Source organism: Notothenia rossii (assembly GCF_949606895.1).
Source record: "Notothenia rossii genome assembly, chromosome: 4".
NCBI lineage: Eukaryota > Metazoa > Chordata > Actinopteri > Perciformes > Nototheniidae > Notothenia > Notothenia rossii.
The window spans coordinates 78281057-78303097 of record NC_136902.1 but is presented as its reverse complement, the minus strand read 5'-3'; the positions used below and the strand labels follow the sequence as shown (position 1 = coordinate 78303097).

General features: G+C 39.7%; 4 protein-coding genes across 5 annotated transcripts in view; 3 read left to right on the top strand and 1 right to left on the bottom strand.

The window, feature by feature from the left end:
* Positions 1 to 1915: 1915 nt before the first annotated feature.
* Positions 1916 to 4109, top strand: LOC307038123 (uncharacterized protein). The gene is made up of 4 exons (XM_079679417.1): positions 1916 to 2055; positions 2225 to 2283; positions 2371 to 2464; positions 2610 to 4109. Exons 2-4 carry the CDS (start codon positions 2235 to 2237, stop codon positions 3478 to 3480), a joined length of 1014 nt encoding a protein of 337 aa, XP_079535543.1. The 5' UTR covers positions 1916 to 2055; positions 2225 to 2234; the 3' UTR covers positions 3481 to 4109.
* On the bottom strand, positions 3902 to 7191 carry LOC307038122 (zona pellucida-like domain-containing protein 1; the record flags this gene model as incomplete). Its single annotated transcript, XM_079679416.1, has 10 exons — positions 3902 to 4525; positions 4629 to 4652; positions 4842 to 4941; positions 5434 to 5605; positions 5687 to 5770; positions 5898 to 5995; positions 6088 to 6160; positions 6263 to 6453; positions 6603 to 6829; positions 7098 to 7191. 10 exons carry the CDS (start codon positions 7189 to 7191, stop codon positions 4368 to 4370), a joined length of 1221 nt encoding a protein of 406 aa, XP_079535542.1. The 3' UTR covers positions 3902 to 4367.
* A 5012-nt stretch (positions 7192 to 12203) lies between these two features.
* On the top strand, positions 12204 to 20447 carry laynb (layilin b). The gene is made up of 7 exons (XM_079676187.1): positions 12204 to 12471; positions 13541 to 13847; positions 14163 to 14320; positions 14875 to 14919; positions 17715 to 17792; positions 17990 to 18107; positions 18550 to 20447. Exons 1-7 carry the CDS (start codon positions 12399 to 12401, stop codon positions 18863 to 18865), a joined length of 1095 nt encoding a protein of 364 aa, XP_079532313.1. The 5' UTR covers positions 12204 to 12398; the 3' UTR covers positions 18866 to 20447.
* A 754-nt stretch (positions 20448 to 21201) lies between these two features.
* Positions 21202 to 22041, top strand: part of sik2b (salt-inducible kinase 2b) — a 42936-nt gene continuing 42096 nt past the window's right edge. For both annotated transcript variants that reach the window (XM_079675093.1, XM_079675092.1), the window contains exon 1: positions 21202 to 21712. In XM_079675093.1, the coding sequence (XP_079531219.1) occupies positions 21575 to 21712 (138 nt within the window). In that variant the 5' untranslated portion in view covers positions 21202 to 21574. The remainder of the gene's footprint in view (positions 21713 to 22041) is intronic.

Genomic DNA, 22041 nt, shown 5'->3' with positions numbered 1-22041 from the left:
CATGTCATCCAAAGCTGAATGTGTGTCAAGATAGCCTACCTTGGTGGCAGGGTGGCCTCTCCTGGTCCTGTTGGCTCAAGTTGTTTCCATGAACCAGAGTAAGAACCAAAGCACTCAGCCACCACACACACCTGAAGCTCTTGTCGCATCTCCTCACCATGGTTAATATGTCCACCTGCAGAATTAAAGGACCAGTCCACAAGTAAACTACGCTTTTTTTTTCCAGACTCAGGGAGAAGTGTTTACATTTTTCATCCAGGATCTGTAAAAAGTGTCTTGGTTGCCTGCCTTGTTTGAGTCATAGCCAATAAAGTCGTTTTGGAGATGCTGTTAAAACTTCACTCCCTTGATAAACCTCTCCTGTCTGCTTGTAATGCAGCACACGTGCAGTAGGAGAGTTTGTCTGCATAACTTTCAATGGCATGCTGAATGATTTATGAGGCCTGCGAGGTAAGGTGACAGTGACAGTGAACGGACTGAATGCTGATGAAAAGTAGCCGGGAAAACAGAGAGTAGGGCTGCCTGGTGCTGCAGGGTCACATTACGGCATTTGTTCTTCTAAATCCTACCATGAAACTGATTAAAGATTTGGCTTCCAATGTACATCAACGCAGCTTTGCTTTATAGGAGTCTACTCAGCAGGTTGTGCATCACAGCAGCCTATTCACATTGAAATCCACATTTCAAGCTCAGATTCAGTACCTGACTATGCAAACCAGCTGCCACTCTAAACTTCACTTCACATATTGAATATTTATACTGTTGGTCTTTGTGTTTTACTTGATGGTAACAAGAGTCAGGGTCGGTTTGACCCATAACTGACCTTTAATATACAGCAACATATGAAGGTTCTATCTGTTAACTGAAAGTGTAAATGCAGTAATATAAAATACAATTATTCATGTACTCTACTTATGTAAGTACCCTGCATTTGCACAAATATGTTACTTGTTTGGTTTAAAGGAAAAACAATTTTGTCAATTTTACAAAAGTAACGTTTTTTTCTTTATTATGTAAACCTTTGACCCGCAGACAGTTCCTCTGATGGTAATCTCTGCACACCTGTGTAAAACAACCAAGGAAAGATTGTTGCCCTTTGCTCCAAATTAAAATAGAATATGATACCTAGCCCTAACTTATTATCATATAAAGTATATCGAACAGTCCAATCATTTCAAAAGATTGAGAGTTATAGTAATGTCTTCATCAACTAGTGTTGCTTATTACTGCATTTGCATCCATGTGTCTAACAAGGTCTATGTTGGAACATACAATATGTCAGCACGGCAAACTGTTCTACAGTTAACTGTAGCCAACAGTGCTGTTTTTATGTACAGTAACCAAAGTCTTACTCACTCTGTTATTGTATTGAAATAAAGTTGGACTTTAGATAAGCGGAATAACTCTTTCATCACGGTAGCCATGGACTTTGATCCTTTAATGACGTCTCGTAAGTTATCTAACTAAACACAGTTCAACTTTCACCCACATTTCCATGTCACTGGTGCACAAAATCCTCCACATCGCATTCAGAAATACTCTACTAGTTGCTGAAATACAGAGTGTTCACAGATGGGAAATGATTTGTAATATGAAACAATACTATTCATTTTGTATTCATTAACTATGCAGGCAAATGCAGAAATGTCATTCAAGACTCAATAAGTTGGTTAGTTTTATGCAGGTTCAAACGTGGATGTGTCTGAGTGTGTGTGTGTGTGTGTGTGTGTGTGTGTGTGTGTGTGTGTGTGTGTGTGTGTGTGTGTGTGTGTGTGTGTGTGTGTGTGTGTGTGTGTGTGTGTGTGTGTGTGTGTGTGTGTGTGTGTGTGTGTGTGTGTGTGTGTGTGTGTGTCTGTGTGTGTGTGTGTGTGTGTGTGTGTGTGTGTGAGAGAGTGAGTGAGTGTGTGAGAGAGTGGTGTTGTGTTGTGTTCTGCCATTAGTCTGACCCTCCACGTGTTGCCTGTTGACACAGGCAGTTTGGGCTGATGCTCTGATAACAAGGACCTTTATAAGGCAGACGAGAGAAGACGTCCCCCTGCAGACCTAGATCCTCAGGTAAAGGCCAGCCACTTTTTCACATATTAGTCTTTCGCTTGTCTTCTGTCTTAGACCCAACAGGGAATGTACATACAATGAATCATATATCATTATTTAATCTGGAAATGTTTATGTTTGTTCTAATATAAAATGGTATGTAAAGTTTTTATCTTCTGTTCCTCCACAGAAAGATAAACATGCATCTAAAAGTTGTGATCTTCGCTCTATCGTCCTTTGCAATTACAGGTATACATTTATCTTTAAATACTGTTTACAAAAGCCCTTATTTAGCAATGTATTCATTTTTTTAATGTATGTTTTCTTTGTCTTCAGCATACCCTCTCCACCGTCACACCAGGGAGGCACCCTTGACTGATTTAAAAGACAACCAGTCTCAAGACAAGACAGAATTCACAAAAGATGTTGAGTAAGTTGACTGAACTAAGTGCTGTAAACTAATCTAAGACCTTAAAATTCATTTGAAGCCAGACGCTCAAGTCATGGTAATATATTTAAAGATAATACAAATGTAAACCCTTATTAATGTTGTACTTTTGTCTCTCTTTGCTCAGTAAAATATACAAGAGCCACATAGACAGCATTGGCCTTTACAACCATGATGATCAGAGCAAAAACCCTGTGGTAGAGGAGATGCAGCACAAACTCAACCTTGAGTCGGAGCGTCTGCGTACCCGTCTGCGCCAAGAGCTGGCCGAACTGCGAGAGAGGTTGTCCCACTCTTCGGGCCACCTCAGCTCCCCCCTAGCCAGCATGAGGGAGCGCTTGGCACCCCTCATCCAGCAGCTCCAGAGCTCTCTAAGCAGCAGCACCCAAGACCTGTGTGGCCATCTGAGCCTCTATCTGCAGGGTCTGGAGGCAGCTGAGGCTCAGGCAGAGGCCACTCCGGCTTTGTACCAGGAAGCCTTCCACTGGATGAGCCTAACGCTGGAGCACAGCAGCTCTAAGGTCGCTGACCTCATCAGTGACTTCCATACTAAAACCATTGAAGTGATCAACCATCTGAAAGAGACCAGTGCTAGTGAGCAAGAGGCAGCAAAGTCAGACCACTGGCTGGAAATTAGCTCCAGGATGGCACAGGAAGTGAGTTCTGTGAGGGTGGAGGCACAGAACAGAGTGGGGGTTCTTAGAGCAGAGCTTGCTGCTCTGCTAGGAACTTCACGGCCCGGTAAGGCGGAATTGACAGCCAGTATGGAGCGCTTCTGCCAAAATGCAGCCCTGCAGAGCCAAATGTTTCAGGCCCGGATGGAGAGGCTGTTTAAAGGGCTGGAAGATGAGTTGGAGGTCAGAGGAGGCACAAGACTGTCTCCTTCTTCTTCTTTTTCTTCTTCTTCTTCATCGTCTGCACAGACAGCTGGACATTTGCAGGAGGACTTCTCAGTTAAACTTTCTGCTCTGCTTGAAGACATTCTGCACTCAGTGTAGTGATAGTCATATTTTTTATAATAAAAATGCCAATAAACTGCTGTTATTATCTTATGAAAGTGTATAATGTGAATAATTGAATTTTAGTTCATTTTTTACAATATCTATTCTGCAATTTGATATATTTTATTTCAGAGCAAGAACTGTTGTTCTGCCACACAGTGTATAGCTTTTGGCAAATGTTCAACTCTTACCAAGTTGGGATTTTACATGCAGATAGTTAGAATTATACTTGTCCTAAAGTGTTAGTTGTTAACCATTATTTTGGTTGTTGTTTGCTACTGTACCAGCACAGTAAGATGATTGTAAATATTTATGAGTGTTTGGTTTTGATTGATGTATTGGTTTCATTCTGTATGTCAATTAGTTTGTAAATATGTTTACTGTGCAATGTAATGTCAACCACAGAATGCAACGCCAACATGATTTGACTTTTATTTGTAATATTATCAAAACAGATATGACCTATATACTGCAGATTATAATGTGCCCCCAGTGTTTTTTTTATATATACTTTATAAAACATAAGATTCTGTACATGCAAACATTTTTTACGACAAGACCTACAGGCTAGTATCAAACAAATGTAGAAAAACATAAAATATTAAAATGACTTTGTTCTGAAATGACTTCCATATTTCCTGTTTCTTCTTTTAGACAGTTCTGATTTGCCTGTTCCTTCCTAACTGATACATGAGTGCAGATGCATCAAGTATATACAGAAGAAGTGATATAAAATACTAATCTTTTTCCCTAGTTCCAAAGGTCACCTGACAAGGACATGTAGTTATTACCGAGAAATCATAACATTATCAGATACTTGGTTCTCAGAATAAGTCACAATATAGTATGAGGTGACAAGGAGAAGACAGTTTGCCAGATGTCTGTCAGTTAAAAGCACGAGGTAATCTTCCTGCCCAATAAAACTTCTTCAGGGCGAACCAGCCGCCCAGAACCAGCAAGGCACTAGCTGCAGAGCCGAACACAACTCCTACCACCAGGCCAGTCACGTTCACTTCATCCCTCTCTGATGCCACGTCAGAACCTGATGCACACAGATGCAGATCATTGGGATTTCTTTATGAGTTATACACATTCAAGATAAGAACATGTATTTCTAGTGGTTCATTTGATTACAATATACTCACTGTATGCAGCTGCATTTGGCCTCCCTTTAGAAGGGGTAAATAAAAAAGGGTAATTAAGAAAAAACGTGTTATCATTGTTTACTATATATATTTACTATATAATATATATATATATATATATATATATATTTACTATATAACGTATTATAATAATAATAATAATAATAATAATAATAATTTAATAATAATAGTATTGTGTTTGCAGGGACTTACCTTCTCTGCCAGTGTAAAGAGGTCCAACTGAAATAGTTGCAGATTCACTGCTTTCTTTCCCATAAGGAGTCACAGACCTTTTTCTTCTGACATTACAGGCCTGAAAAACAACACACGTGCATTTGGGTTTAGTTTAATCCATTTCATATAGTGTCAAAGTATGGCTTCTCTATACAAAATGTAGATGTTAGAAATAACACGTGTTTTGTTTTTTATGCTCAAATTGTAAAATATTCACTTTAAAGGCAAATGTGGGTTACCTGGTGGCCCGGGATTCAAAAAAGGTGCCAACCATCAGTCAGAATTTCCCCAAAACAATTTGACTCAATAAACTTGGTTGCAGTTTCCTGTCTTTCCGTACATTTCCTGTCACCTATACTTTTACTGTTTCTTCAACACTACAGATAAAACAAAAAATCTTTTTTTATCTTTATATCTATTTCTTTCATTACCAAGATGCAAAAAACAGGTCAATTCTATACTTCAAATCTTTATCCTAAAATATAGTTTTGGCTAGCCTTTGAAAGCTGATTTAGCATTACCTTCTCATGTCTTTAAAGCAAAGTAATTTGTTCTTGACTTCTCAACTTACAGACAACAGCTCTTGGCATTTGCTTGGTTCACAGAGTCTTAGGATGCAGTGCAGATAGATGCTGGACTTTGCCTGGTCGCGGTGCTGAACAAAGCGGAAGGCCTCGAAGTTAAAGCGGGCGACCTTGGAAAGGCCATTGCTTGTCACAGATGTCCTTTGGTCCAATGAACAGCTTGTGGAGAGTTTGGAGATTATTTAGATACACTTTATATTTAAAGCAGAATTTACACTAATGATGCACGTGCGTCCATACCCGGTGAAGAAGTTGTGCTGCTCACTGTTCGACATGTTGTAAGCAGTGGGAGTGCCAAAGCAGTGATCCAGCAGTATATAGAAACTGAAATAAGGACAGTGGGCCAATGAAGTACTGTTTGCTACAAGAAAACAATTTTCCCATTTTTATTTCACTATCCGTTTTTCTGATAAGCACATTCACTCTGTGCGTCCAGTAATCTGTCACTTACGTTCCTGTGAGGTTAACTGCCTTGACCTCCACATGGATCCTGGTTCGGAGCTCAAGTCCTGTCGAAGGTACTACTAAAGGGTAGATATTGTCTGAGTCCTGGAAAAATAAGATGTTAGAGTGAAATACATCAAGTGAAATATGTTTATAGCAGAGTAGAGTTTGTCTAAGGCCATTAAATGCCAACTTACATTAAAAACACTCATTTTAAGTGTATCAATGAAGGTTCCATTGTTATCGCTGGTCGCAACAGACACTGAGGAGCTGAAAAATCATTGAAAGAAATGGCTGTGTTTATGTTATATGTCTCAAGCTAAAGTGATAAGGTATATTAACAACACTTTTTTAAGATGGTAAGTTACTCACGCCACAATCTGTGTGTTGTTGATCAGGTATTCCAGCGGGTATCGGCAGGAGAAGTGATAGTAGAGGTCTGTGGAGTAGCTGATCAGCCCCAGGTCAGTTCGGGGTGTGTCAATGAACCCGGTAATGATAACTGACTGGATACTTGAAAAGCTGCTGAAGGGACCTGAGGGGTCCGGGGCCTCATCCACAATCTGCAGAAACACAATTGTAATATAGTCCAATAAACTGCAACATCATTCTAAATAAAGTGATATGTATCTCTAAATCCCTGTTGCAGTAGTATCACTATTTGTCCAGTAATTTAACAATATTCAACGTCCTATACTAGAGACCTTCTGACCTGCAGAGACTGGCGGCAGGGGTTCTCCTGACTGTCGTTAACAAGAAGCTTGTAACGGATAACTGCAGGGTCCACACTGTTGTCGATGGTGCCCTGGCACTCGGTGGTGTTGTGCTTCCCGTTCAGAGCCAGGTCTGTGGTGTTGAAGCCTGCCCACTGAGCTGTGCACAGGTTGATCTCTAGCGTGATCATTCTGGCCCCACATTCAACTGTCATGTCTGAATTGTCTACGTAAGAAAAGTAAAAAAGAAAAAAGACCAAGAATTATTTAATTATGTGTGATTTTTTCCCCATTTTGAATCAAAGGGGAAATGAAGATTATAATGCAGTTGCTGATGCAGAGACAGAGATGAGGAACATAAATGTTACATTGAGCAGGACGAATAGGTAATTTTCTCATTTCGTGATTGTTACTTAACACCATCTGTTCTAATTTGCACATAATGCACGTTAGAACCAAACTATCTGGCTCAGTGAAAGAGATATTCAGCCTACCAGGGATCCTCTGGTAGTCAGACGAGCAGTTGTTGAGACACACAGCTGGCTGCAGGAGCACAACCAGCAGAGGGAGACAAAGATAGTGACTCATGCTGTCTGGAGCAGGGTCAGTCAGATCAATAAATCCTATATAAATAAAGAAGAAATCAATATCAACAACAATGAAAACAATAAAGTAACATTAACAACTGAGTCAGATCAAAAACACAAAAGGGATCATTTAGCAAAACACAAATTGGTGGTGTAAGTATAGAGAGCTGATCTTACGTTAGCTGGTACCTGAGCAGGTGTCACATAAGGAGCTGTGCAGTGTGGCTTTTATAGTATGTGACATCCTCAAGACACCTAAAACCATAGAAGTGGGACTATCAAGCCCTCCCTTCATCTAATTATATACCCTTTTGAACAAACACACAAACACACACACACACACACACACACACACACACACACACACACACACACACACACACACACACACACACACACACACACACACACACACACACACACACACACACACACACACACACACACACACACACACACACACACACACACACACACACACACACACACAATCCATGTTTCTGTGACTCCTGATTTAGACAGCAGCAGCTTCTGGCAGCGTTTGCTGTCAGATTTAAACCGAGCAGATTAAAGTGTCAGTGGGATTTGATACAGATCACTCAGAGTAACTACTGTACAACTGCTGTTTTAGGTTTCTCGCTTAAAAAATGACTATTGAGAGGGAACGTTATAGCTGCTGGCTATGTGCTTACTGTAACCTAAAATCATATAACCATAAAAGCTATGTACATACCTAGTACATACACTTTGAAATTCAGAAAAAGGAAATGTATTTTGAAACTATCAACCTAATAATTAGACATGATCAAATTTCATCCACATTTCACTAATTTAACCTCAAACCTGCAGATGAGAATACATGAACACCATTTATGCTTTTCCTAATTACACTGTATTGATATCTTCTGTAATGAATAACTGAGATACTGTACATCATTACATATAAGTTACAAATCTACCACATTGCACCAAAAAACAAGTGCATTTTCCAAAATCCTTGAGCAAAGACTCACTGTCACGAATAGAACAAATTGTTTTTTTGAGAATAAAACACCTTGAATGCTTGAAAGGTGATCATGTTCGCCACAAGCGATGAAGTCCTTAGCCTGCCAGGATTAACCTTATTTTCTTTCCTTTGCATGACAAACATCACCCCTTTTGTCTCCATAGAACTGCATTACACGTAATGTATACAGCTATAGGCCTCAAGTGTTGCCTCTCTACTGAAAGGCGCCATTGTCACTCAGACATGTGAAAAAGGAGCATCCATGTTTTTGTGCCCCTGGTGAGAGAAGACATTTGTTACACTATCCACAGATGCGTCACTTTTACATTCTCTTCGGTCCTCGTCTGTGTTCAAGGATTTTTCCTCCCAGGACACCTGTTTGGAAATGAATGGTCGGCTTCTCTTATTAACTCTAATCCCATACTTCGTTTCATGTTGCTGTAATCCCCCTGCATGCATAGCCAGACACAATGTCTGGATGGAGATATCTGAAAATAATGCTAAACTGTTGGGTCGATGGGTTTAACAAACCATTGATATATAATCATGTAAACATCTCACAGCACAGTTTATTTTACAGCATGTGGCATTTTGTCACTCTCCAATTATAAAAACATGTATCTCCAACTATAGGGATTTTGTATAGATAATCAATGATTGAGAGAATGTCCCTTCTTCAGATTAAGCATAAAGTGTACGTTAACTTTAGGGCAGTCAACGTTAGATAGAGCAGGCTGCCAGTGGGCTACAACAAGGACTGTGCATCTCTACTGGATCATTTTACAAAGAGGAGAAATGGTCGCTGGCATACAATCACATTAGAAAACAATGAAAAACGGGCCCAGGGCAGGACATCTATGTAGTTTAGTAAGAAAGAAGATATACTGGGAAGGTTTGGATGACATTATACTGTACTCTTTCAGCATGTATAGTATAGTAAGGCAGATGATTAGATTTAAATTGAATAGTAAAAAAAAAAGAAAGAATGGCACATTATGAAAAGTTGCAGGACTCCAAAGTTGGGGGAGTTTTTTTGAATGTGAAACAATTATTTGCCAAAAAATATTCTTCTCATGACATATTGCTCTCATGTACTTTTCTCCAAAACAGCGCTGTGAACGATACTACAATTAAGAGTCTTGCATTGGAAAAAAAATTAAAATAGCTTCAAAGTAAAAGAAAAGTAATAATCAAAATATATTTAAAATTAAAAGTGTATTCATTATGCAGAACAATGTCCCCTGAGACTGTTTTCATAATTGACCATATTTGATTGGTAATACTGATGCATGGGATAGTGTTATAGCTGTTGCTACTCTACAGAAAGTAGTCAGGTATTTCCATTAGTTTCTAACATAGTTGCCGCGTACCTCAGTAGTGACCCAAGACAAATCAGAGGGGACTTGACGTGGGGAGGGGAAAAAAGACCTGCAACTGAACTTTGTCATTCTTTATTTTTTGTAATAAATACTGGATGTTTAAGGCAGTTATGTAAATATAAAAAAACATTAAATAAATTAAAAGGAAAAATATATCTTTGGTGGAACAACTTGAAAAAGACAAGGAGCCACAGCAAGACCATGATGTTTCATAAGCTGTCACTGTTTCAAGGGATTGGGAAATATTTCCCTCTGAAATAGTGTGGAGTATACGTGAATTAAATACTTGGGTAAATGTACCACTGGTGTCATTCAACAAAAACGAATTTCGAGGCGAATGGGAGTTGCTTCTTGTTGCCCCATTTGATCAGGAGTTTGGTGTCATCTGCTGGCCAAAATTAAACAGAGCTCAATTGCCTTGTGCTCTGCGTGTGATGGGACTCGTGATTCATCGGGTTGCTGAGTGCAACCAAAAAGAGACACAACATCCTTCTTATTGAACAATGACAGCCATTGTTTCTATATATCCATTCCAGTAAACAAGAAAAAGCACAAATAATGTGGAAAAAACAAATAAACAAATAAATATGTATACATTGAATCAAGAAATCACACCAAATACCAAATCTGGATTACCGATTTACTAGAAGAAATATACCCCTTTTAAGTGTAGTATCAACTAATGATATATTGGCTTTAATGTTGATCAATATCCATATATTGACGTTCTGGAAGAAGGTTTCCTTGTCGAAATATAGTTTGAGGAAGCTCTAATTTTTTAACTAACATTGTGTACTTTACTAATATAAAAAACCTGCTTGCATTTCACAGAGAGTAGGAGAAACAGGGCTTGCAGGCAAGTTAATATTTGCCTCAGGGTATCTGAGCGTGTTTATCTGACAATGTGTCAGTCCTGAAGGGATGTGCCTCTCTACAAAAAGACCTTCCAACTGCCATTATTGCTCATTGGGCTATTTCTAAATGGCTACCTTTTTAATTTTTATGGCCACTGTGGTTGTTGATGCATTTTTTCAAATGCATAAGCCACATTAAAAATGTTTACGACAACATCTGGATACGCAGTTTAACATTACTGTCAAGGTCATGCTGTGAAATGATCTGTGGTACATTCCTGATTAGGACAGATAATCTTTAAGACAGGACACAGCTCTTCATCACATGAGAAGCATTTGCATAAATCTACACTTAGTTTAACAAACTTGAGTGACTTTGATAGACCAAAACAAGGAAAACCAATTCAGGGTCACTCGTGACGAGCATCCGGAGGCTCAATCTGATAAAAAGAAGACGCATGTCGCACCTCCTTGTGTTAAAAGCAGAAAAGAAAACAGATAGACAGATGGCCTGAAGCCGGGTAAACTGCAGACAAATAAACAGCCTGTGATTGTCAGTCGTCTCGGCTCTCCATGGAGAGGAGCTGGTGTTTATTACTCTCCTTCCAAGGTCATCTGTTGGTGGATGTTGTTATAAATTATACAACACAAGATGAGGATAAACTGCAGGTTGTGGTGGGATTATAGCTGACTTCTGTTACTGTTATAAGTCTAGAATTGTGTGCCTCTGACATTTTTGAAATATTTGATCATTCATCCATCATTGTGTGACACCATAGCATAAACACATGTGTAGCCTATCTCAGTATTGTAATGTGGTGCTGCTGACAAAAACATAATAGTCAACAGTAACTGAAGCAGGCCGATATTTAACCTGACAGTCTTCCAGTCTTTTACTCTGACTCTGATTTACTCTCATATTTTTGATAGGCAGTGTAAAATCCATATTTTTGTTACGTAACCCATGCTCCAAAGTTTCCCAATCACACATATTCTGGAAATGAAGCAGCATTGCATGGAAACTAAACCAAAGCAATGAACAGGAAGTATGGTTCTGAAGAAAAAAAAACCTTTCCGCTTCCTTCTCTGGTTGCATTCCTGTTCAAATCTTTCTCTCTCCTCCTCTTAATCTCTCTGTTCCCATGTCACTTTTTGTCCTTGCTGCGTCTGTCTCTGTGTTTTCAGTGTGTGCTTTTTAACACTTACACTAAGACATGCACTTCAGACATGTTGTTATAGTGCTGCTAAAGTGCTGCTAAACTCACATCACATGAGATGAGTATGTTCACCAGAAAAAAGGGAAACATGTAGTTGTGCCTTTAGAAACGCACCATTATTGTATTGACCTTGTGTCTGTTTCTGATTCCTCGCTTCATTTTCTCCTCTGAGCTCTTTTCCCCAGACAGCACTAAATCTGTGTGTGTGTGTGTGTGTGTGTGTGTGTGTGTGTGTGTGTGTGTGTGTGTGTGTGTGTGTGTGTGTGTGTGTGTGTGTGTGTGTGTGTGTGTGTGTGTGTGTGTGTGTGTAAGAGAGATACTTATTGTTTATTTTAATACAGGAAGCATGATGCATGTTTGGAACAAGGTACTCTATTCATACCATAATGACATTACTACATGTGAAATGCGATTTTCCTAATTAGGAAAAATACACAGGCTGTACAAATTCATACTTTTGTGGTTTGAGTTTACGTAGAGGGTAAAGAACCACTGAAAATCCACAAAAGCCTACTTTCTGTTCAAAGCTAAAATCTTGGACAATGTCACTCTTGTTTTTTTTTCCTCCCAGCCAGACGCCATATGCACGCCTCCACTAGTAGTCACCCCACTTCTGACTGGACAGACTAGACTACTCTGCTGCCTCTATCTTTAGCCTGTTTACATGCAAATATAACGCTAAACTCGTTAAAAACTCAGCTACCCTTGATTGTAACACTAAGTGTGCTACACATTCGGGTGAACATGTAGCAATGGATTTTATGAAGCTGTTTGGCACCCTTATCGCCGTTTTGTTCTACCCTGGATCCTCGTCCAAAATAAATGGTAAGAATTCACTTCGGAGCAAAGACACAACACTTTTAAACTTTGTTGAAAGTGTATTACGGTATGTTTTATTTCCAAGTTAAGACTTCGTCATCTTGTTTTTTTACAGAGAACGTGTTTTTTTGTCTTTGAAGTTTGCATGCAGTGCTGAACGACGCTTTGCATTGTTGAGAGGAATCCAACATTATACTTTCTTATTCTTTAAAAAGTATTTTAAAGTAACGAGGTTGATACCTGAACCATCGTAAAGAAGCCTAAAGCAGTATATATGATGAGAGTTATAACGATAAACAGACTGCAGTCACACAGCAGCACGTGATGTTGTGGAAAATGAACATCAGCAGGGTGTTTGGGATTCAGATCACAGATGTCGCAGTTTTTCTACTTTAAATGTTAAGACTACTTTTCAAATGATTATGCTACTGACTATGATACTAACAGCCACAAAGATGTCCCTTTTTAACTACAAAATTAGGCATCTGACGCCCAAATATATTCAGAGCACTGTTTTTCAATGTTTTAAGGTGGATATAAAAAGGATAAAAGTCTGAGATATTTGTCATTATTGTATTGGTTGTTTATGTTTGCTCTCTCTGCAAAAGTAACATTAGAAGCACTTCTCATCATCGTCAACTCATTGTCTATCAACTGAACACTACATGTGATATGAGCCATTCAGACAACAAACTTCAGTTCTGAGTTCCCCCTCAGCAAACCACTGCATTTGACGTGGTCAGAATCTAAGTATATTTAAAACATGTCAGAGTTTAACAGTACTACATCCAAACTGTTTTAAATGGCACAAAACCAATAACGAAGAAAACAACACATCTTTTTCCAGCCCTTAAAAATATAGGTTTTACACTGTAATTGCACTACCATGTTTACTCTACCCACGCTGCAGAAAAGTGTGGGAACACTTTGGCAAACATCTCTGGTTCCTTATCTGTTTTGTTGTAGGTTGTTGATTATCTTCCTGCCACGTAAGGGCCACAGGAAGTCCTCAGAAAACAAAAATATCCTTTACTAATCATCTTGTCATGTTCCCTATTTTGTCTGTGGTGTTCAGGCCAGAGGATCTGTCGGCGCGGGACAGAGCGTCCATGCTACAAGGTGTCCTACATCCAGGAGAGCAGGCGGAGGCTGACCTTTGAGGATGCCAGGCAGGCCTGCAGGTCGGATGGAGGAGACTTGCTCAGCATTGAAACAGAAAGCGAGCAGCGCCTGATGGAGAGGTTCATACAGCAGCTGCAGGCTGGAGATGGAGACTTCTGGATTGGCCTCCGCCGCAGCCCACAGCGGTACAGGCCCGGGAGCACAAGCCCAGGGTGCCCCTCGCAGTACTATTGGCTGGATGGAAGCAAGGCCAAGTTCAGGTCTTTTTCTTTCTTTTTTTAAAACCCTCTCACTATTTATGTATGAATGTTTTGGGTGCATCAGTGGAAATTGTATGAGGGATCTTCAGGGACACAGAACACTAGAAAATATCGGCAAAAAAAAAAAGGCTGCAGTCAGTTCTGATTTAAAAGGTTATTGGATAAAGTCATGCGTGTGGGAGTGATGGAATGTCTGCAGTCCTTTGAAAGAATTTTGGAATGACATATACAGAGTCAAAACTCTGTATGCTATAATGCGAGTTCTGCAATTTAATAGTGGTACATGTCTGAACCTTTGCATCATTTTTTCTATAGGAACTGGCATTGGGATGAGCCATCGTGTGGTGTTGAAATGTGTGTGGTTCTGTACTACCAGCCCTCTGCCCCGCCCGACGAAGAAGGGCATTTCCTTTTCCAGTGGAACGATGACAACTGCAACTCCAAGAACAACTACGTCTGCAAATACCCAGAAGGTGAGCCAGGAGATCACTGACACTGCTGTTGTACCTCACTGCTCTAAAATGAACAATAACATAAAGCACACTTTGTATTGGTTTGTTCGTATGTCCAAATAAATGTGAATTGTACCTGTCAAAATCCAATTCTTAAATATTGCCACCAATGTTTATGGCTACAGCTAAACCAGCAATGTGCAATTTGGTTGTTAATTGCCTGAATACAATTAATGCTCTACCCAAAACAAAATATATGCCTTTGTTAGGGTATACTGTATGTCTAATTATTTATTTTTAAATCAACCTATTGTTTTAAATACCTATTAAGATATTCAAAACATATGAAACAACCCTCTACTGAATGTGTGTTCATCATTTGTACCATAGACATATTTTTCACTTTATACAGTTAACTTCTCTGAATATCGTTAGAGGCTCAAATATTATTTTGTTTAATTAATTTGTACTCCTTTCTTCTAATGGTTTATCATGTTCTTTATCTTGTATCTGTTTCTGTCTTATGTGAAATGTTTCTTGAATGTGTGCTTTATATATTGAATCTTTTTATGCAGAAAAAGTACAAGTGTTTACAGAGGAAGGGGACAAAGCACATGCAGGTACGACATGCACTTGACTATCCAACACACACTCTCCTTGTATGCATGATGTTGCTGTTGCTAAAGTAAACAAGGGACTTATGTGTTTATAGTTAGATTAAGAAAAGACTAAACCATCACATCACTATTTTGTTATCACTTAAATGCAAACTTCCCTTCCCTTGTGTAAATGAAGACCTCTAGTGGTCGAAATGTATGTGAGGTTTGGGTTGTTTACCCTATAATCTGCAGGTCACTTCAATCAGCAAAGTACATGTATGATGTACGACAGGGCTATTCAACTACACATTCAGTTGGGCCAGATTTTATAACTACAAAATTCAGCTGGGCCAGACATTCAGCGGCCTGTAAAAAGCGGGTAGTGACACATTTTAAACCAACACATATTACTGCGATGAAAAACATGCCATTTTTATTCATTGTTCATCTAACAAAGGTACGTCAAAAAGTGCATAAAAACACAACAAATTAGCATTAACTTAACAGAATCTGGAAAAAAAAGTGCACAGTTGTAGCATTACATTTGTTTGCTTTCGAAGTCAAATATTCAGGTTATTTTTTTTGAACCAGGCACATCACAAAGTGCATTTACTGAATACAATAATAGCAGTCTTAATAAATGTCCTCACATACAAAAAAAAACAGCTAAAGAGCTCCAATGCAACACAAAGAGGTAGTACTGTAGCAATACTATTTTTTCACTTTACAAGTAACAACAAAAAAATCATACGTTTTGGTCACATTTGACCCAGACACATTACAAAGTGCATTTAAATGAATACAGAAAGAACTGTCAAACCCTTCAGTGCACAAACCCATAACAAGGGATACGGGTAACTATATGAATGAATACTACACTACACGTCTACTATAGTAAACTAGGTGCTTACTATCACCTCATTTGTGATTTGTCATCGCTGACTTTCTCAATGGGAGAAGGGACATTTTTTGTTTTGAACAAGAGCAGTGATTTTTGGCTCAATCCTAAGACATTGGTGAAGAGTGCTGTCAGTCAGGGAGCAGCGAGTGCTACTTTTGATTGAGTTCATGTGTGTAAAGCTTGATTCACATGTGTATGTTGATCCAAACATACTGAGCACACAGATCGCTACTTTCTGAACGTTAGGGAACTGCTGTTTTTTGACATCACTCCAAAACTTCGCTGGCCCGTTAGTGCGCTGCATGTCAATAAGTTCCAGTGTATATTTCCCCTTGTCGATGCAGGGAACCACTTCCTTTGCTCTGGTTGATACGTCCCCCTCTATTGCAACAGTGAAGGGGTCTCTGGCAAAGCCCATCATCACGTCTGTGGGCAGAGCAAGTCCATCCAGTCGACCGGCAAAGTTCTCTTTCAACCTCGCAATGAAATCTGTCATCACATCCGTGATTTGTGCCGGAGATGTGATGTGTTTGGGGAGCGTCGGAAAATGCAGCATCCGACCCGTGCTCAAGTCGGTCGCGAAAAGGTCCAGCTTGACTTGGATCTGCTCCACAAGATCAATTACCGTTTTGTCTCTGTTTACGCTTCGGGGTTGAGAGGGACATGTTTTAGAGTTGCTATCATAGGACCACTATATGCACTTTCAAAAAACGTGCTGCGTTGTGATTTGGTGGTTTCTATGCAACGCGGAGTGTTGCGTTCATGGTCTGTACTAGTGTAGGAATTTGGCTACGGGAGGCTGGGCCACTCGGGAGTTGGTTCTGGGCCGCATCCGGCCCGCGGGCCGCCAGTTGAATAGGCCTGATGTACGATATACTTTATTGTCCCCGTAAGGACATTTCTTCTGGACTCCGTCCTGCAGTTCCGCATACATGTACATATACAAACATAGTGGACATTAAGAGACATACACATATCATCAGTCATACACCGTTTGAACAAACACAATACACAGACGCACATACTGACAATGGCGGCCTATTGCACAACCCTCATGGCCAACATTCATTTTATTTCATTTTTTTTTTACAGAGAACGTGTTTTTTTGTCTTTGAAGTTCGCATGCAGTGCTGGACGACGCTTTGCATTGTTGAGAGGAATCCAACATTATACTTTCTTATTCTTTAAAAAGTAGTTTAAAGTAACGAGGTTGATACCAGAACCATCGTAAAGAAGCCTAAAGCAGTATATATGATGAGAGTTATAACGATAAACAGACTGCAGTCACACAGCAGCACGCGATGTTGTGGAAAATGAACATCAGCAGGGTGTTTGGGATTCAGATCACAGATGTCGCAGTTTTTCTACTTTAAATCTTAAGACTACTTTACAAATGATTATGCTACTGACTATGATATTAACAGCCACAAAGATGTCCCTTCTAACTACAGAATTAGGCATCTGACGCCCAAATATATTCAGAGCACTGTTTTTCAATGTTTTAAGGTTGACATAAAAATGATAATTTTTAATAATTGTATTCAGTTTTGTAGCATGTATATCTTTACGTTTCCATTGAAGAAAGATGCTAATCAGGAAAAAAGTGAATTATCAGTGTATGTATTCACCTACATTCTGAAAAAACGTCAAACTACCAACAATATCTACTTCAAACTACTACTTTAGACTAATGTGCAAAAGGATGCATGTGATCAAATGAACTACTAACAAGGACATTTCAATGGGAGCATTCTAACAATTAGGTACAATATATAGAATTTGTTATACATGAGGCTTTTAACATTTACGCTCATACTGACTCCTGCTTTGATTGTTTCTTTTGGAAGAAATCAAGAGTATACATCTGCAAAAAAATATAAACTGATGATGGTAATTTGTTTTCTGATTGTTCTAGTTCCATCTCTAAGGCCAAACGTTTCCTCAACTGCAGAAAGAGATGAGAAGATAAAAATAGGACTACCAGAGTCATCAGGTAAGAAACAAATCTAAAACATAGAATAAATGATATTTTATTGTTGATCCTTTCACTAGAGTGGAAGCTCTTTATGTTTTTAGGGGAAGACATGCCCTCTGACATGCCCTAACTGTTGAAGGATACAAATCTTTGTTATAAAGCCATCCTAAAAAAAAGTTGTGCTCTACTAAGAAGTATTCCTCTTTCCTTTGCAGTATCTTTCTCAGAGAACACCCCGTATGTCTCCTACATCCTGTATGCAACTATTCCTGCTCTCCTGCTGCTGCTGTTTGCAGCTGCTGGGTTCTTCTGCTACAGAAAGCATGCCAAGAGGTAAAAGTAGAAAAGTAAAAGCTGTTCTACAAAAAAAAACAATACCATGTACTTATCTGTTGTACTTCAAATATGAAACAAGATGTTTCCAGATCAGAGATTACAATGACATATTAAGAAGCTTTTTAAAAAGGCTAAATGGCCTTTGTTCTGCATTAATTAAGTCATTAATATAGTTGTGTGATATGCATTATTGATTATTTAATAGGTCACATCAGTACAGCTCTTCAACCTCTTCAATGCAAGCAAAATTGATTTCAGGTTATATACAGTATAACTTATAAAGTACACGTATAGTGCCTTTGGTCTGAGAAAAGTATGCTTTTGAAAACGTATAGCATAATGTGTTTGCTCCCTTTCAGTGGCCTGTACAGTAGGAATCTCTAGGATGAGCAGCACAATGCATTGATCCTATTTTAATGTATTTATTTGTTATATTCAGGAGGAACACAAAAACCGATAGCTACCCCAGCCGATCCAAACCGTGGAAGACAACAACAGCTTCACCTTATGCTGTACAAGGACCCTACGCCTTCAGTGACATTACCAAACTGCACCACACTGCTCTGGACAGCAGCATGCCGGTAGACATCATGAAAAAGTATCCTTGTGCTCCTTCCCAGGAATCCCAGTGTGACGATTATGAGAATGTGTCATGCGTGGTAAAGGAGAGTGGCTTTGTGAACAATGACATCTATGAGACCTGCAGAGGTCAGAGCCGGCATGCTGGTTGGGTTGAAAATGAGATTTACGGATAGAAAAATGTGGTCTATGTTAGTGTCCATCAATCTTATACCCACTATCTACCCAGCTAGACACAGGAACACCCTGCTCTCCATCCCTTCATTCCTGTACACCACATGCTGGTGTGGTGCAGGATAACTAAACACGTGGCTGTGTCGGCCTGAACTTATGTTCCAAAAACTTTTCACCAGTGTGTATGTATCTCCAGTTTTTGCATTCTAAAGCAGCCAGCTTATTCAAATCTGCAAGTCAGATAAATTCTTGAAGCGGGGCATCCCAAAGATTTGCCAATTGTAAGGCTAATTGTGAAATTGTGAATATGAGCATGGCATATGGTTGGAATAAAGTTTAATACACGGGTTACATTAAATGCTAGTCTATTCCCAATACGTTTTATTATTAAACTAGACAAAGCTTCAGCAGAAATGTTAGCAGCCCTGTGACACTGTCCTTGTCCACTGTCACGTGCTAACAAAGGCTATTGATAAAATGTTGATGTTTCACAGGTGCACTGCAGAGAACACCTGAGGCTCATGGGCATGTCAGATTAGTCTTGCAGATAATTGGTAACAAACTAAAGGAATTCTTAGATAAAATGTTTGTATTCAATTTAATAGATGTTGAGACACTTTTCTTAGAAAAACACATATCACCCTTATGGTGGCGCTATAAGATTAACATACATAATCTGGACAAATTCTCCAACAAAAGATGTCAGCAGCACGAAGGCTTTGGCTTCAAAGAGGCATTAATGAACTCAAATAAGCCATACTGATTCAGGTCAGGTTTGCTGAGCAGCAGTGCTGATATATTTGGCATGGATTTTTTTACTAACCCTAGGAATAAGTGCAAGTTTTGAGGACTCACACAAGATTACTCATCTCTAAACAATCCAAAATTAAACTACTCAACCTTTTTGCACTGACGTCAGATATTATGAAACACAAGGAAAAAAAGATCCTTTTGTCTTACTATATGGCCGTGGAGTTGTTCTATTTATGGGCTGTTCTGACCCTTTCTCTAAAACTAAAGAGTGGTGTCAGCCCAGTGTAAGGCTTCCTGTTTGGACTCTGATGTCAGGGAACAGGACAACGTATGTGGAAACACTGATGACTGAACTTTGCTGACCCCAGTCAACCTCAAAGCTGCGGGCTTTTCCCGACTCCACCTGACCGTGTGGGAAACTAAACCATCATCTGAGTATTTAATGTAGTCATTCATCAGTGTTAGCGTGTAAAAGCATATGCCTTTCTTTTATCTTCAAATAATCATGGACATACATCTGAACACAAATGCCTGTGTTCTTTGTGAGTGGGCTGCTGGGTATGTTTTTTGGAAAGATAAAGCAAGCCCAGTAAGGAGAGGCTGACTGTGTTCTTGGAGAATCTTAGACAGGAAATGCCAAAAGCACATCTGGAACTCTTACATTCAGGAAGTGTATGCTGCTGTGTATGCTCTGCCTGCCCGCTTAGTAATCCTCTGCTCCGTGTTGGTCTGTCACTGCATGAGCTGAGGCAAACCACTGCAGGGTGTGAATGCGTGCTTCATTTCTAACATGACATGATCTTCGGGTGTCAAATAAAAGTTTGTTTGCAATATGTTGTGGTTTCATTACTTTTTAAATTATTATATTAATATGTTCAAATGTGTTTGTACCTGTATACATTTGTTGGGGAGTGTCTGTGTCACGTTACAGTAGATGTGTATGAATAAAAATGTAAAGCAGAAATACCACCTCTGAACAGTATTAGTAGCCTTGCTGCAATTTGCTATTTTTGCCAACAGATGGCGCTGTTATACACGCAGCTGACCAAATTGTGTTTGTAGCTGATGAAATGTCTAGTATCACATAAGCTCCTGCCATGTTTCATTATACAATGTTTTATATTATAGTAAAGAGATTCGTAATAGCAATTTCAATGTATCTGGATTATATGACTAGATTTAGAAATCATGTGAAATTTACTTTTTTCTATCTTAATATTAATTCTATTCATATTATTTTAGGCTATTTTCTTCATTGATTCTTGCAGATTCCTTACTATTAACAAGTAAAGGTGCAGTTTCAGGCGGATTTAGAATTCATTCTATTAAGATTTAATAACAAAAATCATGTTTTCTTTGAGTCTCTGCCGACTCAAAGCCTATCAAACACCTGCAGCACGAAACTTAAAAGTTACCTAAGCGTGCAATCAAGCAGGGCAGGCAAGCAAACAGATTTCAGAATAGCAATTTTACCGGTTGACGTAAGAGGTGGGTCTGGTTGTCTTGGCAACCAATTGGCACTGAAGTGTGGAGCGGCCCGGTGGCCCCGCCCCCTGTACAAATACCCCTATGGCTCTGACGTCAATACACGTCAACCAGAGAACATGATGCCTCTTTGCAAGTCAACTCGTGTGCTCTGTGGCTGATAGAGGCACCTCGAGCTGAAATATTATAGCTCTATTGTATTGGAGAACATGGTGTGACAGCCCCCGGGTTCAGCAAATGGCCTGCTTCGTATCGCTGCACTGACGGGATAGTATCGCCACACTGGCGATCAAGCTGGCAGGGCAACACAGAAATCAACTTTGTCTATTTTTAATGGACACGCTTCGAACAGCGGTGGTGGCGGCGGCGGGCGGTTTGTTTTCCTTTCGTCTTTATCTGTAGCTGTGAGCCCCCAGTGTGTCCCCTGCTCGTCTGGCTGCCTCCTACTCACAAACAGTCCCATCCAGAACAGCATGGTCATGGCTGACACTGTCCAAAAACCGCTGACCCGGGGTCCGGTCCGAGTGGGCTTTTACGACATCGAGCGCACTTTAGGAAAGGGCAATTTCGCTGTCGTGAAGCTGGCTCGACACCGCATAACCAAGACAGAGGTGAGTGTGTCTGTAAACTAGTTAGCCCGAAAGCTAACTTAGGCTACTGTTCGAATGAGTTACATAACTTTTTATGCACTAGTTGACACTCCAGACATTCATAGCAGATACCGACATGCTGTCCACATCAGGCACTAATATAAACTTGGATCAGGTAACTACCGGTCACTTGGCGGCTTAGTGCCAGCAACAGCTGGTGTGTTTTAATACATGCAGGTACAGGAGCAACGACTCCCTGCACGGTCACCCCATCAGACCACATCACTGCCAGTAAGAGGTCTGACCACCAGTGCTGCTCGGAAACACAAACTGTAAACATGCGTGCTGTC

Coding starts and splice junctions, on each gene's coding strand:
- LOC307038123 (XM_079679417.1), top strand. CDS start 2,235: ATGCATCTAAAAGTTGTGATCTTCGCTCTATCGTCCTTTGCAATTACA. Junction 2,284..2,370: donor ATCGTCCTTTGCAATTACAG/GTATACATTTAT, acceptor CTTTGTCTTCAG/CATACCCTCTCCACCGTCAC. Junction 2,465..2,609: donor GAATTCACAAAAGATGTTGA/GTAAGTTGACTG, acceptor CTCTTTGCTCAG/TAAAATATACAAGAGCCACA.
- laynb (XM_079676187.1), top strand. CDS start 12,399: ATGGATTTTATGAAGCTGTTTGGCACCCTTATCGCCGTTTTGTTCTAC. Junction 12,472..13,540: donor ATCCTCGTCCAAAATAAATG/GTAAGAATTCAC, acceptor TGTGGTGTTCAG/GCCAGAGGATCTGTCGGCGC. Junction 17,793..17,989: donor AGGACTACCAGAGTCATCAG/GTAAGAAACAAA, acceptor TTTCCTTTGCAG/TATCTTTCTCAGAGAACACC.